Source organism: Abramis brama (genome assembly GCF_963993115.1).
Source record: "Abramis brama genome assembly, chromosome: 23".
NCBI lineage: Eukaryota > Metazoa > Chordata > Actinopteri > Cypriniformes > Leuciscidae > Abramis > Abramis brama.
The window spans coordinates 8,124,208-8,141,600 of NC_139985.1; the positions used below are offsets into that span (position 1 = coordinate 8,124,208).

Genomic DNA, 17,393 nt, shown 5'->3' on the forward strand with positions numbered 1-17,393 from the left:
TGCCCCTGAAATTTTGAACGGTAGTGTATAAATAATGCAAGTATGTTAAAGCTTTTGACATAAAAACCAAATAAAATAACACAAATTTAGTATACCATGCGGTCACTGCTGTTACTGCTCGTGTCACTCATGTCATGTGACTCATGTCAATCACCCATGTATCTTCACTGAGTTTGCAATCCCAAGCTCTGTGGAAAACAACCACCACTACAAAACAAATAATAATAATTAAATAAATCCATTTGTCTTAGCAACAATCAACATTTGGTCAAGTCTCATGTCTCATTCACTATTTAAAAGGCATGTGCAGTTGCTGCCAATGTCAGTCATTAACTTATGTTTGCCAAGTATGTGGTAGACAGCAAGTTATCCGTTATCATTCCTTTATTTTAAGCTACCGACATTACCAAAATCAAAATAACACCAGTGCCCTGCTGCTGTGAAAGGGAAGAACTGTGAAAGTCCACGGCCAAAACTCCCTCCCACATTTCCACTGGATTAATTAAACTGGAACGTACACCTTTGGAAACAGCATTAATTATTATTTACAATACAATAAGCAGCGTGATTGCGGGTAGCAGAGGCTTTCATCTCTCCAGGAGGTGCTACCCTCCCTTCTTGTCCTCACCCCCCCGACTCTCAGGTAACCGTGCATAAAATGAGATTTCTGAAAGAACGAGAAGATGCGAGAAAACATATGCACTCTTTTAATGAGGGAAACTGAAAGTGGAAGTGGAACGAAAAAAAACCAAAAAAACAAGTGACATTCGTCTCTTTTAAAGCCAAACAAAAGAGTTTGTTGCATCATTTTTCTTTTCTTTATTTTATTTGAAACATTTCACCAACGGATGTCATCGCAAAAATGTCTATCCAATAACAAGAATGTTGTTTCAAAGAATCAAAAAAGGTGATGCGAGTGCAGTAAGTCCAGGGAGAACAAGAGAGAGAGAAAGAGATGTGATTTCACAGGTAATCTCATTCTGATGTCACGCCTGATTGAGAGCAGTAAAGAGGAAAATCACATCAGGAGTAGCAGAACAGAAAACATCATGAGGAGGAATGTGAAAACGTGCCAATTATACAATGAGAAAACACCAGACAAACACGTGCACACAATGAGACAGACACACACTAAAGGAAACAAAAGAAATCGAATGTCTAACAAATAAAAAAGCAAAGAAAAAGGAAACATTATTTGGAAAAGCAACAGATCCAAGAACAAATGTGCAGAGAAAGAGAGTGCATTATATCAGTGAGGATTGCTAAGTAGTACAAATACTCCTGGCACTCAGGGATCTGCTGTCTCGTAATACAGAACCGCTGCTCTTGCATAGTACCGTCTCTCTTGAGGGGGACGAAACCCAACTAATACATTCTTTTTTTATTTAGAAAAAAATGAGTACATCAGTAATCGTTAAGTATAATGAGTTCCATGCATAATACAACTTTTTAGGATTAATTTGGCATTAACATGAATACAAACAAGGGTCAATCACACTGAAAAAAGTTATTTATATTTATAATAAACATTTAAAGATATAGCTATATTATATGCTATAGCTAGCGGGGGTAAAATGAGTCTGAAACCATAAAGGGTAAATTCGATTTGACAAATTTGAACTGTTATTGCTCAAAGCGTCTACATATGTGAAAAGACACATGTGCCTTGAAGAGCAGTGTGAAGCCTTTTAAAGAGTAATAATTGGTCTGTTTATGACATAAAAAAAGATGAGTGCTTGGCCCAAAGGTCAGTGTAAATCATCCAGTAATTAGCTGCTTAATAAAAAACAGTGAGTTTTCATCCTGGACCAAACCAGCAAAATGACTTGCATTCTGTGGACAAGAAGTGTGTTGTTGGAGGTAAAAGGGCAGAGGAGACGGATGGGAAAGGTTAATTGTTAAGACTTTTCCTATGCGCGTATGTGCGCGACCCGCCGGCATTTATTAGCAAAAGGTGACTGTGAGCTTTGTGTTTCTTTTCTGTGTCTGTGTCACCGTAGTGACTACACACAGGTCAAACCCGAGAGGTCCGAGGAGGCGGTGATGTCATCATAGGGCACGCAGACGGGCGAGCAAGGCCTCCACATCCGTGTCACCACTGGATGAGCAAAGCGTCGGAGTTTGCTCTTTTTCCTTTTCTCGCTCTCTCGCTCTTTCTTTCTCTCTCTCAGGCCGGTGGGTCGGCCTGTGGGCTGCAGACGGATGGGGTTCGCTCTCGTAATGAGGCTCCTGGGCAGTGGGTGCTCGTGTCGAGTTGAAATTGATATTCTGCCGCGACCGTGACCTTTGCAGAGGTGCCTTCATGTTTTCTGCAGGAGGGATGGGAGAGAGATGGGGAGAGAGAAAGAAAAACAGGTTCTCATGAAAACGTTTATAAAAGTTAGCAGCTCTTTGAGGACGGGTTGTGTAGACACTAAAGTCATCAAAGAAATGAGAGCGGAAGACGGAGAGCGATGCTGACAACATGACAACACAATAAAAATTAAAGAGGCGCATACGCTCGCTCACCTCAGTACTGTCACCTCTCGCCCTTTTTATTGCCGCCGCTGCTCTTCTAGCCTTTCCAGCATTAAATCTCTGATCTGTGATGTGGTGCAGGGGCTGGTGGGAAGCGTTTCACTGGCTTAATGATTCACTACCCAGCACATCTACTGTACCTGAACAACTTAAAGCCATCTTTTCTCACTCACTCTTACCACCATCCAGACTGTGAGGTGTAGTCAGAGGAGTTCACAAGTCTGAGATCACCAGCGAAAAATGCTTTGATTTTGATCAAAGCATTAGTTTTCAATTATATGATCAGCATTACAATTTAACTGAAAAAAAAAAACTAATAGCAGCAGCGTTAGCTTAAATACCTTGAAATAATTTAGAATCTTAATTTCACTTCTAAACATCTTAAAATGGATTTTAACATTTTTAAACGACAAATTTGATCAAATGTGGTCTCACTTGAAGCCTATTTTCTGGGTAACAGAAACAATAACAAGTAACTGAGATATAAAGTCAGATATTATTCCTCTCATTTGTGGTTTTTATAATAGTTTTTACTTTTAATTATTACAACTTCATATCTTGCATGTGTAATTTTAAGTCTTAATTATTAAATTAACAATTAATAATAATAATATAAAGTTGCAATTATGAGAAGTCACATGTGAAATATAGTCACAAATGCAAGCAATAAAGTTGACTGCAGAATATGAAGTGGCAAATGTGAGATAAAATCACAATTATGTGATATAAATATCATATTTTTTTCTTTTTTATACTCTGATGTGGAAATTGACTTCCATTGGTCTCGAGAGATTTAGAACAACTGTATATTTACATTATTTGGATGTATACATTTTTATGTAGGAAAAACAAAACCAAGCAAATGAGAGGAAAAAAGCAGGAAAAAAAAAATCCATATTCATCTGACCTTGCACTGACCTTTATGGATGCTTTATGGAAAGGTGCGCCTGACAAACTACTATAAGTTTTCCAGATTGGTTCTAGACTCAACGGCTTTATCATCACATCAGCGGCGATTCCTGCGCCAGGCTCGGCTCTCTGATGAGAGCGTATATTACAGCCACGGTGCACGAAAAATAAATAAAAAAACCCTCCTGCATTACAAACAGAGCCTCACCAAGGTGCAGAGCACACTCGTTCACTTCAGTGCAGGAGCGAGGGACAGAGTGATGTATGAGTGCTTTAAACAAGGACAATCTCTACAAACAAGAAAAGATGGAGAACGAGAGAGAGAGCGAGAAGAAAAGAGCCAGCGATAAACTTCCACAGCAAAGCAAAAATACTGCAATAAAGGAGCATGCAGACATGATGGTTTCTTCATCCTCCAACAAATTTCCCACTGAAAAGGCTCAACTGCAGCTGATTTGGTATCAACTCATAACAGTTTCTAAAGGTCTTAGCTGCAAATTTAGGCACTGCAGCAGACCTCCAACACAATAAACCACATTCATCAAGCTGTAAGACCATGATAGCAAAAGAAACTACATTTACATTATCTCAAGGCAAGTGCCTGCTTGTCCATGACCATGATGTACTGTTTAATATTTTGATGGAAAGTTGGAAACCATGTTTTTTTTTTTTTCAAGATTCTTTGATGAAAAGAAAGTACAAAAGAACAGCATTCATTTGAAATGGCAAACTTTTGTAAATGTCATTGCTGCCAATTTAACAGTAGTCTATGTACAATAATAATAGTGTCATTAGCCTTAACAAGCACCACTAATATATCTTATATTTAGACCCTATAGGTTATGCATGATTACAGTATGTATAAGTCAAGAACTGTCAGAATAAATAATGTGTGAATGCTATCATGAGTGTTGACCTTTTTAAAGGCAGCATATAATAAGCAATCTCATGGCTTATCTAAGCAATGTGCTTCTCGAATGTTAGTGAATGTCTATAATCTTGTGCATGCTCTCAATGATGAAACATACAGTAAATGGGACAGAATTTTAGTCCATTGTGTCATGCAGAGTAAATGAGTGGTTTAAGATGAATGATAGCTGTAAAGTACAGAATAGGAGTGTGTGGCGAGCCATGGTCGGGTGTGTGTGGTAGTGAGTTCTCTGCGCTCTCATTACTGCTTTGTGAGAATGTGCACTCGTTTGTCTCTGTGTGCCGCTCTCTGCCCTATGCTTCAGGCCACTTTCATTAGTCTCTTCGGCTCTTCCACTTTCGCCTTCATTTCCTGCTCGTCCCATTTGCTGTTTCCCTTTCTTAAAAGAATCTTTCTTTTTCTCCACATGTCTTTGTTCGGCACCATACTGCTTAGTTGCTTTATCCTCTCCTACTTTTTAGCTGGCTCGGGTGCTGCAAACTGACCCTGTTGATATGTAGAGGCTGCGTGTCTCTCATTAGCGTGAGGATGAGGTCTGTGTTTCTTAATGAGTGCTAAAACACAAGCTACAGTACGATGGAGACACTGCACCACTATATGACTTCTGATTTATTCTTTTCACATTCACCAGGAAGCAGCAGATGCCAAGTTTTTTCTAAACTTGTTATAAGAAGTGAGAGAAAGAGGGAGAGAGCAGAAAAAAAGAAAAAGAAAACAGGAGCTAGATGTAGTACTAGAGACACAAAGCAGTGAGCAGCTGTGACAGTCAAGCTCTATCTAATACAGTTATTTCCAGTTATTTTTATGGTTCTGAATCTGGAATCATCATAATAATACAACTTAAGAATGTAAAAGCTAAAGTTCAGCAGCTAGTTCAATTAAATGTTTCATTGTGCCTTCCATAATGAAATGAGTTTATGATTCTTCAAGCATCATTAAATAAATAAATGAAAGGGATAGATCACCCAAAAATGAAAATTCATTTACTCACCCAAAAAAAGCCTCAAAAACATCCTATAAATAATAGTCTATATGGATCTTCTAACTCATTTAATAGCTCGATATACGCAACAGACTGAAATTAGTTATAAGGAGAAAATCTTGCTTGACAGTTTTGGCCACTATTCACTTTCGTTGCAAGGAAAAAAAACAGCTTGGACATACTGTCCTTTTGCGTTCCATTGAGGAACATCATGAGGGTGAGTAAATGTTGACATTTCTGGACTGAACTATTCCTTTAATATGGTAGAACATGTACTCTATTGTAGGACAAGCTTAAAATGCAAAAGTCAATTAAATAAAAATCTAATCTTGTATCTCTCTGGCCGAATAACGTTCAATTAATATTCTAAAAACATTCAAATCCGTCCATCCTTTCAGATTCCCCCAAGCGTCTATGAAGCAAACACACACTGCGGTAGAAATCTTTCATCAGTACGTATCTCCTCAGTTAGGCTCATAAAAACTCACTCACGTCCAGACTGTGCCATCTGAAAGAGACTGTCTCATTCCTCTCTTCAAATAGAACAGGGCTGAAATACCGGTTTCTGACTTTAGAGATCATTTGATCAATTTGCATTTGCACTGGGGGCCGCTGAGAAACTCACTTTCTTTTCATCTCTTTGCTCTCCTCCTTTCTTTCCCCTACTCTTCAGCAGAAGTTTTGGCAGGAGACTCGACGGAACGTGACAGCAGATGAGGGCACTTGATCAACCTAACGAGCTCGCACGCAGACAGGCGTCCGATTAGTTGCAATGGAGCCTGTCTCACACCATTCGGGACTTTAGGAGCTCTGCACAATGCAATCGGTGACACATAATTTCCCCCTCTGCACGCCGTACGGCTCGCCATATAATCTATAGAAGTATTAGGAATGATTATACCATACGTCTGACTGCAATCTAGCGTTCTAAACCTGGAAATGGCACCTGGTGAATGGCTAAGGTTACATTTGCATGGAAATTAACATGACTTTGCTCAGTGGGAGGAACAGGGTAGACGTTCATGCTACTGATACTCCTTTGACGGGACTTTACACGCGTCCCAAATGCATTTATGTGATAAACAATAAGGGTGCACAATAAATCAGTATCAAATCAGTTATTGCCTGACATTAAATATTTTTTTTGTTTATCATCATTATTATTATTATTATCTATCAGCATCACTTTATATTTTATATATTTAAATACTACTATTCAAAAGTTTTTAAAATGGCTTTGAAATAAGTCTATTATGCTCACGAAGGCTGCTGTTATAAGATCAAAATTACAGTAAAAACAGTAATATTGTGAAATATTTTTACAATTTAAAGTAACCGTGTTCTATTGTAATATATTTTAAAATGTAATTTATTCCTGTGATAGCAATGCTGAATTTACTGCAGCCATGACTTCAGTCTTTAGTGTCACATGATCCTTCAGAAATCATTTTAATATGCTGGTTTGGTAAGAAGAACATTTAAATGTAAAATTTTTCAGTATTCTCTCTCTCTCTCTCTCTCTATATATATACACACATACATACATACTATATTAAACTGTAGAATCCTTTTTGGCGTTTATTTTTTCACTTTTATCGTCAGAATTTTAACAACTGAAATGATTATCCCCTATAATGTAATAGTATCTAATTGGGCAAATATTGGTGCATGCATAAAAATAATAATACTGGTACTATGTTGGGCTGCCACTTATCAGCCAAAGCAAAGTCTGAGTCCACTGAGTTTTTTTCTAGGGACAATGCATGTGGAATTAAAGTTCGCCTGCTGTGAATTATAGCATCTATGTAAGCCAAAGTGAGCTGATGTAACACTACTGTTTGATGACTAAATTTAGCTTAATGATCAGGCTGTCCTACTGGCCCTCTTTCGTTTGGACTCTGTGCGCGCTCGTTTATCTACATTTAGGCGGGAAAAGGGGAGATGGCACATGCGGACAAGGTCAAGGGAAATCAGAGCTAATTCTGAGCGGGTGAATTAGACCAGAAATACTGGTAATAAATTATGCCTTAATTGATGCCTTACGGTGCAAAGAGACGTGATTATGGGTTGCCACATGAATAACACAGAACCCTGGGCGACAGAATATGGGTTTGGTTCTGCACAAATGGCAAACAATGTCAGACTGTGAGAGACTGTGTGTGCGTATTTGATGTGGTGGCTCTCAAATGATGAGACCAGTGCGAGAGGCAAGCCTTGACTGATAAAGAGGGCTGTAATTCAGAGCCCATAATGCTCTAATGTCCCTCTTTGTCTGACTGAAGGACTCGGAGAGCGATGACCTGCACATTAGCCCCTATGCCTACATGAGTTAAGCAGTAATTAAGCATATCAGTGGAGACATGCCTCATACACCGGGCACCCAAAAGCCGCCCACTGGTGCCACAGGTAAAGCATGTTTTTATGGGTTTCTATGCTCTTCGACTGACATTTATGACAGAGGGAAGGCAATTAATATTAAAAAGATAAAAAGGAGGAGGAGAAGAGGTTCCAGAGAGGCTGTAACTCTCTAATTACCAAGCTGAAGAAGTAGCATAACCTCTGAACCCAAGCAAGAGTCAAACATATCAAAGCTAGTCCATGTGTTGTTCTGGGATCAGCGAGTGTGAACACTGAAACACAGAAAGAGAATAAGTAATGATTCACGTTTAAACGGCATAATTCAGAGGTTTCCTTTTCTTCTCCAAAGACATTGTCTATGTTGCGTGTGCATCTCTTTGTTTTATGTGCCTCTGTGTGTGTGTGTGTGTGTGTGCGCGTGCACGTGCACGTATTTGCATGTATTTGAAGGTTCTGTACCCCAATGACTTTCAATTTATGGCCAATAACAGTTGACAGTCTTTACAATATCTTAGTAAATATAGTAAAGTTAATTTTTGGCCATTATTTACTCACCCTCATGTCATTCCAAACCTGTATGACTTTCTTCTGTGGAACAGAAAAGAAGGTATTTTGAAGAATGTTGGTAACTAAACAGTTTTGGCGACTATTGACTTCCATTGTACGAACAAAAGAACATATTTTATGTTGTACAGAATAAAAAAAAAGTATTTTTTGAATTACAGTTTTGAAATGACATGAGGGTGAGTAAATGATAACAGAGTTTTCATTTTTGGGTAAACTATCCCTTTAAGATAGTGTAGTATCTTCAGTCTCCACAATCTGTCTGATGAATCTGTCTGATATGATGTCCCTGCATGGTAAAATATAGAAAAACTGCAGTGTAATCAAAGTCTTTGGACCATCAGATCTGTGTCTTGAAGGGGTCTAGTCTTGGTCCTGGTCCAATCTGTACTCTAACTCTGGTATGTTGTGGCAGAAATAAGGAACTACATTGACCAAAATGCAATGTGGTTATTAGGAGAGGTTCGGTGAGACTGAAGGACGTAGTGGAATTATTTAAGCAACAGAACCGAAAAAACTCCATCAAGTGACCTAATGGTGTCCTAAAACTCCATCAGGTGACCTAATGGAGAAAAAAAAAACCTTGGGAGAACCCAGGCTCAGTCGGGGCCAGTTCTCCTCTGGCATTTATGAACTAGAGGCCGGATTGTAGTTTGAACTGTAAGATTAAAAATATTATATGAATGCCTGGCCGAAAAGATGCGTCTTTAATCTAGTTTTAAACTGGGAGAGCGAGTCCGAGCAACGAACAGTATCAGGAAGACTATTCCAGAGTTTCGGAGCCAAATGTGAAAATGCTCTCCCTCCTTTGGTTGATCTGGATATCCTAGGTATGACCAAAAGCCTCGAATTTATTGATCTTAAAGAGCGCGATGGATTATAGGGCGATAGAAGATCCGTTAAAACGATTGGAGCTAAGCCGTTTAGGGCTTTATAAGTCAGTAGCAATACCTTGTAATTAATACGGAACTTTATAGGTAACCAATGCAGTGATGATAAAATCGGTGTTATATGATCATATTTTCTTGATCTAGTAAGAACTCTAGCGGCTGCATTTTGGACTAACTGTAGCTTGTTTATTGAGGATGCAGGACAACCGGCTAATAAAGCATTACAGTAATCTAGTCTCGAGGTCATGAATGCATGAACTAACTTTTCTGCATCAGAAACTGATAGCATATTACGTAGCTTAGCAATGTTTCTAAGGTGGAAAAAGGCTGTTTTTGTAACATATGAAATATGATTTTCAAAAGACAGGTTACAATCGAGTATAACACCCAGGTCTTTTACTGTAGAGGATAAAGTAACAGGACATCCTACGATGTTAAAGTTGTATTGTGAGAGGTTCTGTGGGTGGTTTTTTGAACCGATAAGTATTACCTGTCTTGTCTGGATTTAATAAAAGAAAATTACGCGTCATCCAATCTTTTATATCTTTAACACACTCTGTCAATTTGGATAATTTAGCGTTTTCATCCGGCCGTGATGAAATATATATTTGAGTGTCATCAGCATAACAATGGAAACTAATTCCATGTTTCCTTATAATATTTCCAAGTGGCATCATATATATTGAGAATAATAGAGGGCCCAACACAGATCCCTGCGGCACTCCATAGTTTACTGAAGTTATGATCGATTTTTCTCCATTCAAATAGACAAAATGGTAGCGGTCAGATAAGTATGATCTAAACCAGCTTAATGCTTGTCTAGATCATACTTATCTGGTGTTTCTAAGCATTTCGCTGGCTGCACTCGATGTCTCGATTCCTGAAGGACACTCGTTCATCGGCTGTGTTTGGGCTGTGCGTGAGCTGAATAGTAGACATTTTTATGAGTTTCCATTACAACGCCGCCGAAAAGGACAAACTCGATAGAAGATAGCTGCGTCTCTAAGTATTTCGCTGGCTGCACTGTGAAAGAGTGTCTGGATTATCGTTGTTCCTATTCCTGAAAGACACTCAGAGTTACTTATCAGAGTTGCCTGGGCTGAGCGGGAGCTGAACGCTGCAGCACTGTGAGTGAGTTACCCGTTTTCATTGTGGACTGTGAGACACAAAGCCAAGGTACTGTGAGTCTGACTCCAGGTAGGACTGGAACAGTACACTCTTCCTCTTAAACTATTCACTCGCCCTCAACCTACAAAAAAGACGCAACAAACTGAGATCACCTACACACACACACTTACCCCTCAACTAACGAATGCTAAAATTTCTGAGGTGAAAGTTATTCATGAACTAATAGAAGAGGTTAATGCATTCTACTAGTTATTGCTTTTATGTTACATGAGTTGAACCAATCACTTCATTGACTTTATTTGTGGACTTATATTTTGTTAAATACATTTATCACATTGTTTGATGATATGTTTCTTTATTGGTTGGTCAAGATGGTTATGTATACTGTATATATATATATGATTTAGTGAATACCATGCTCTAATGTTTTGAAATTGTTGTATGAGAATAATTTCTGTTTTGACTGAAGTACACCAAGCGCTTGAGGGAGACAAAAACCTAAGAGTTATACAATAAGACTTAAAAAAAAAAAAAAAAATTATATATATATATATATATATATTTTGATGTTAAAATGGTGGGGTAACAGTGCAGTTCTGTAACGGGTGATTTAATGATTACCACCGTCACAATGTCCACCTGTATAAACTCTCTTTCTCTCAGTTGTGGCAGTTGTATTGAACAATCAGAGTCTTTAACAAAGAGCAGCAGTGGGGAGTTGTAATCCCACAGCATTCAGCGCCTCACAAAAATTAATTACAAATGAAAACGGCTTAATGCTTACTTGAACCCGGGGAGAGAAGAGAATGTCACCAAATTATATCCAAGAGAGAGGGAGAGGGAGAGGGAGAGAGAGGGAAAGAGGGAGAGAGAGAGAGAGAGAGGGAGAGAGAGAGAGAGAGAGAGAGAGAGAGAGAGAGAGAGAGAGAGAGAGAGAGAGAGAGATTTGATTTTGAGATGAAACATCTGTATCTCAGCATCAGAGAGACTCTAGAGAGATCTTTGATGTTGACAAAATAATCAGTATGCCATTTTGAACAACATTAGCGGTTAAAAGAGGTAAAGACTGCACATGCATACAGTATGTGCATACATAAGGGAGTGATACAACTATTTCAGGTATTTCACACATATGCTCTTAAGTATTTTAATTTAACATACATGCTCTAACTAGCAGTCATCCGCCCAAACAAACCAGAACAAGACCAATAATACACAGACAAACGCAGCCTCAAAGATAAAGAACAAATGAACAAGAAACAACTTCTGCATTGCAGTTTGAGTCTGTCCTAGTCATGTGACCAATAGAATGCTACTTTGTCTTACTGAAACAAAACATTCTCAAGAAAACAGAAACGGGTTGGACAGCACATGGCCTGATGCATACTGTAGATCCTCCATGACAAAGACAACAAATACAAGGTTTGGGGGTAATCAGAAGGATCAGAGCCCAGAAAAGTGTTGATCAATCGAGTGGTGTGTAATCACTGCTACATCTACATGCTAGCTAGATGCTAGCTAATATGGCTACAACATCCCTCTTGTCCCCTCTGCTTTGGTTGAACTTTCATACAGTAATTTGATCTGATTATGATTCATCAACTGCCTTAAAGGGATAGTTCAGCCCAAATTGCAAATGTCGTCATTATTTACCCAACATCATGTTGTTCCAAACCTGTAAAACCTTCTTGAAATGTGTGTTTTTTTCTCTCTCTAATCAATATAAGTCAATGGTAATTGACTTCATTCTTCAAAATATCTTTTGTTTTCTGAACAAACAACATAAATGATGATTGGGTAAATGCTTTCTTAAAGGTCCTGGACAAGTCCACCAACATGGGGTGTTGAATAGCGATTAAAGATCTGGGCTGGTAACAAAGGTTCAGACCCAACAAAGAGAAATTCATTAGCTATCGCCATTCTTTCTTTAGGAAATAAACAATCCCTGGTTGCTCCAGGGCTATTGTCTCAGTAATAAGTGTGCTGGGAATCATTTTAGGATAAAGGAGCCTGCTAAATGATTTTGGTTTACTAATAAAGTTTCCTGGCTGTCTGTCTGACATGTTGATGGAATTCATCTTCAGAAACAAAAGCTCAAAAGGAAGACCCAGCATTGTCTAGTCAACCTGCTCAAATGTTCTGTTGGCATCACAGATGCAAACTATCAGACCATAAGCTTTGGGACCAAGTTTGAAACAGATTTTGTGACAGATGAGACACAACAGAGTGTATCCTGACAGTTGCTGAGATCAGGTAGGCTGGGCCCTCTTCACGAGCTGCTCTACTGCAAAGGAAAGTTCTTGAACATTTGTGAGCGGATACATGCATGTGGGTGAAACCATACCTCTAATTGGAAGTAACGTATATCTGTCATTGTGAATCTGCTCGCTGCAACTAGGGTGAACTGTTGGAGAGCTGCACAATTAGCAAAAGATTCAAATGAAATCAGTCGTCACAGTCTCTGTGAAGCTCCTCAGAACAGGAAGTTGGGCTGGGGTTTAAAGTAATTAGAGAGAAGGAATCTTCATTTGAATGCCAAACCTGATGAGTTTCCTGAATATTTTCTGCTACAGGACATCTGTCTGTGCATTGCTGCAGGGATGGGTAATTATTCAATCCAGCCCACTCTCATTTATATCGCTGTCTGCGGCTGTCTCACTCCATCTTTCTTCCAATTCCCAGACTCCCTTTCAGTGATTCCTACAGTTTTTCTTTCTTGGTTTGTTTTAGTCGTTGTTTTTTGTCTTCAAAAGAAAATATGCTTTAAATTGAGTGAATATTTTGTTAAGCAATTTTCATTGTACTGTATTTTACTCTCTGTGAAAAGGCATATCATTTTAGTCAACTAGACCAAATTTAAAATATTTTGAAAAATGTATCAATTTAAACACTGGGTACTATAAAGTATAAAATACAGCTGATTAAGTTTGCCTATTGTATATATAAGGAGTAGTACTTTGGAGTCTAAATAAATTACATACAGTATATGCACTACTGGTTAAAAGTTTTTCATCAGTAAACTTTTTTGTGAAACAAATTAATACTTTTATTTATCAGCATAGACTCATTCAATTTATCAAAAGTGAGTAGACACTTTGTTACAAAACTTTATATTTCATTTAAATGCTGTTATTTAGAAATTTCTATTCATATAATCCTGAAAAAGAAAAAGATGTATCACAACTTCACAAAACATTATGCCGCACAACCGTTTTCAACATTGCTAATCAGGACATTAGCATCAGCACCAAATCAGGACATTAGAATGATTTCAGAAGGACCATGAAGACTAGAGTAATGAGAGAATCAATTAAAATAGTAAAATTACATTTAAAATAATCTAATATAAATATAAAGCTGTATCCACAACAAAATGTAATATTGTTAAATAATGTTTTCATTCAAAAATTTCATTCTTCCCATTTTTTCTTCCTCTATCACTTTCTCGCTGGCTTCCTCTTTTTCCTGTCCGTCGTCATGAAGTGCTATTGATTTCAGGCCTAGTCCAGTCTGTGTGTTCTCTCTCCCTAGACGCTCCCTCTCTCCATCATTCTCTCTATATCTCCCTTTTTCTCCCATCAAAGTCCTTTAGGTTAATGAGTAGACTGACTGATGAGCTGCAGATGGAGTGAGGAAGGAGTGTGAGGGGGATGGAGAAGAGGGGTGCAGACAGTGAACTGTCAGTTCCACGAGATGGGACTTATGGGAGAGGTGGCCGTAATTGATCGGATTCTGTAGTAATGTATTACCACCTCCACATGCGGATAATGGCTAACGCTGTCTAATGACTGCTGGCAACGGCCAACACTTCATTGATAGCTGATGTTTGCTATTAACTTCCCATCTCATTACAGACTATAGACTAGTTTTCCATAAGTCTCAGCCGGTTGCATATTACCGTCACAAAGATATTTCTGTCGAGGGTCATTCGTGTCTTAATTGTGTTTTAGAAGTCAATAGTCAGATCCATTGCAGCAAAATTACAGATTCTGAACAGGTGTGATGTTACATCATCAGATCAAACAGAATCACTCCAGAATCACACTTTTAAGCTCACTCTGCTCCACCCCGGACTTAGAGTCGGGCTGGGTGCTTCTCCTCAAGTTGCCGGGCTTCTCTCTCGACTGCCTTCGACAGCTTTCAATATGCACATCCAGCCTCGTGAAACATACTTATGAATTCAAAACAGCCTCAAGTCATGCTCCATATTTCATTGAAGTTGAATATTTAAAAAGATCAACCCACTCAAAACCCCATAAACCTTTCTTACGGAGGCTTCTCTGTCCTAAAAATAAAATCTCATATGCCATATCATATTACAGGCGGCTCCATCAGGCTCTCGAGCTTCCTTTAACAAACAGACAGGGCCATTCTGGTAAACAGGCTGTCCGCATCTACAAAACGTATGTTCCTCTACCCGGTCTCCTCCCTACCAAAACACACTTCCTCTTCCCTAGCCTGCTCTCCAAACAGATCAGGCCTGATCCGAGCACCTCCAATAGATGCTGACTAATACCTGCAAAATATATACAACAAAGAAATGAATAAATAAATACTCTTTTATCCAAAGGGACTTGCATTAAATTCAAGGTACTTTTTATCAGTTGATGCATTGTCCTATGTCCAATTATCTAACATTACTAACATCACACTCTACTATTTAAGAAGCTATTTAGCAACACAAACACTATTTTGTGGTGATTTGTTAAATACAACTTGTTAAAAAGTAAACTTTTAGCAAATTAGATCCTGTTTCCCCCCACATGATTTTGCTGTTTATCTACTTAACTGACACCACAGTCCTACTCCAGTTATTATTATTATATTTCAAATTTGTATAATTTCCAACTAACTGACACCTTTTCTGATTGAATCAATGGTGGCTAACCTCAGTCCCTTACCTCACCGAGTCTAAAACAGCAACTGTCCATTCAGTAATTATGAAGATCTACAGTTAATGGTCATAAAAATACATCTGCCAATCACACAAGGCAAGACAAGGAACGCTTCTGCTGTCTGTTTAACAGGATACAAGCTTTATTTTCTTTATACGATTGACATTTACACAACACAAAGATTCATTTTTCTCTTTTCTGACCTGTGTGTTAACCCATGGGCACTAAATGTTCTTCTATGAATTGGGTCGACTGCGGTGCTGCCTTTTGTATCTCTAATACAACAATAATAACGCCACTAATGTCAACAGCTGTGGTACATTTAATCAAATCAGCCTGTCTAATCCTGCTCCGGTCAATAGAACCCAAGTAGAAACAAATGAAGCTCGATTCAGACAGCATAAAAGCAGGTTGAAGGTCACGTGTTTTTAATTAAACTTAAACAAATGGCTACGGAGGCAAAAGAAGGCAAATTGTTTCAGCTCATAATCTCTAATGAGACTTTTGGCGTAGGCGATAAGAGCAGATGCCTCGTGCATTCGAGAAAGGTCAACTCTCATTGCCATTCTGACATAGCCTCTCTCGCCCAACACACGCCCGTTTCTCTCTCAAACAGGAGGAAAAAAATCAGCAAGCGGTTCTGCCCATGCGTGAAGACGTAAACAGCACACAGAAAACATTCCTTCTTATTTAATTAGATCGCAACGATGCTTCTGAAAACAATTTGTAAGATGTTACGTTTGGTGAATTCTGAAGTGGACCGCCTGTAAAAACAGACTTTAATAAAATATGTAAAAGCATTATTCACACATTCTTTACAAACAAACAAAAAACTACCTACTGCTGCGTTTCTGTCCACCTCATGCTGAGATTAATAATGAAACAGCCTGACATTTGAAACAAAGGCACCGATTTATAGCAGTTTGAGTCATATTTTCACTGAACACACACACACACACGCACACAAATAAAAACCCTTTACTGCATTTGCCAACACTTACAGAACTTGTATCAAGGGAGGGTAATAAGTGAGCGGTAAAGTTGCGCACCACACATTTTCATGTGTTGCAGTGGTATAGTAAGCAACACATCATTATACTAGACAACAGTTCAGTGGTGGGAGTCTTCTGTGCAATACTAATGGTTAATTTAGCTCCTGGACCACTGTGGCAGGCATCTCATCACAATTAGACTTAATGCAAGACCTTGCTGAAGGTCACAGATGATCCGTTACGAGAAAAATGAAAAACAATGCAAATTAACAGAAGAATGACTGTCCGGTGAGATATGCATGTTTTTTTTGTGTACACGTGCATTGAATGGGTGTGAGAGAATGTGTGTATTTTTACACTTCCCCCCTGGCCAAAGACGCAGCAATTAAAAAGACATGCACCAATAAGCCCCTCCTGTGTTCTTCTGTAGAACGTCACGGAAACCTAGACGAAGACAGAGAGAGATGGAGTATGTTCCTATATCAGATCTGAGGAGAGGTCATAAACAGCACATTTAAGGGTATAGTTCACACAAAAAACAAAACAAAAAAAAAGGTGAAAGAAGGATGCCGGGTCCGATGAGTCACGTTTTCTTTTACATCACATGGACTGTCGTGAACGTATTCAACTTTTACCTGGACCTAACAGTCTACTAACACTAATGAGAGAATGTCTAAAGTGGACAATCGAAAAAAAGTGTATATCGCGTACATCGCTGGGCGATAATATAGATCACATTCTTGGACGATATAACAATCAAGCAGTTGAGATTTGCTACATAGCGAGAAACCTAGTGTGACACATCTTTAAGAGGAAAATTTAAATGCATGCAAATCAAACATGAGAGCTGTAACAGAGGAAAAGATTTTCTGACATATCTAAATGAGAACCAGAACAAATGTCCCTCTCTCTTCTAATGGATAAAGCATCAATAGAGAGATGCATGAACACAAATCAGTGACCTTAGACCAGGGGTCGGCAAGTAACTTTGGCCGCGGGCCAATATTTTTTTTAGCCAGTAGATGGCGGGCCAGCTACACAGAGTAGGCCTATGGATACAAATACTCTTATATACTGTAGGCCTATAATCGCGGAATATGATGGGTCCGTCACCGTCCGTGGATCATTCGGTTTTTTTTTCAAATTAAAACCAAAAATAAAAAGATGAAAAACGACTTGTTTTTCCATTATTTATTTCCTGAACTAAAATGAAAAAAACGAATAACG

At 38.6% G+C, this 17,393-nt stretch overlaps 1 protein-coding gene across 3 annotated transcripts in view; it reads right to left on the reverse strand.

Annotated features, from left to right (window-relative positions):
* Positions 1-694: 694 nt before the first annotated feature.
* Positions 695-17,393, reverse strand: part of diaph3 (diaphanous-related formin 3) — a 339,063-nt gene continuing 322,364 nt past the window's right edge. For all 3 annotated transcript variants that reach the window (XM_084101805.1, XM_084101803.1, XM_084101804.1), the window contains one exon: positions 695-2,309. In XM_084101805.1, the coding sequence (XP_083957931.1) occupies positions 2,050-2,309 (260 nt within the window). In that variant the 3' untranslated portion in view covers positions 695-2,049. The remainder of the gene's footprint in view (positions 2,310-17,393) is intronic.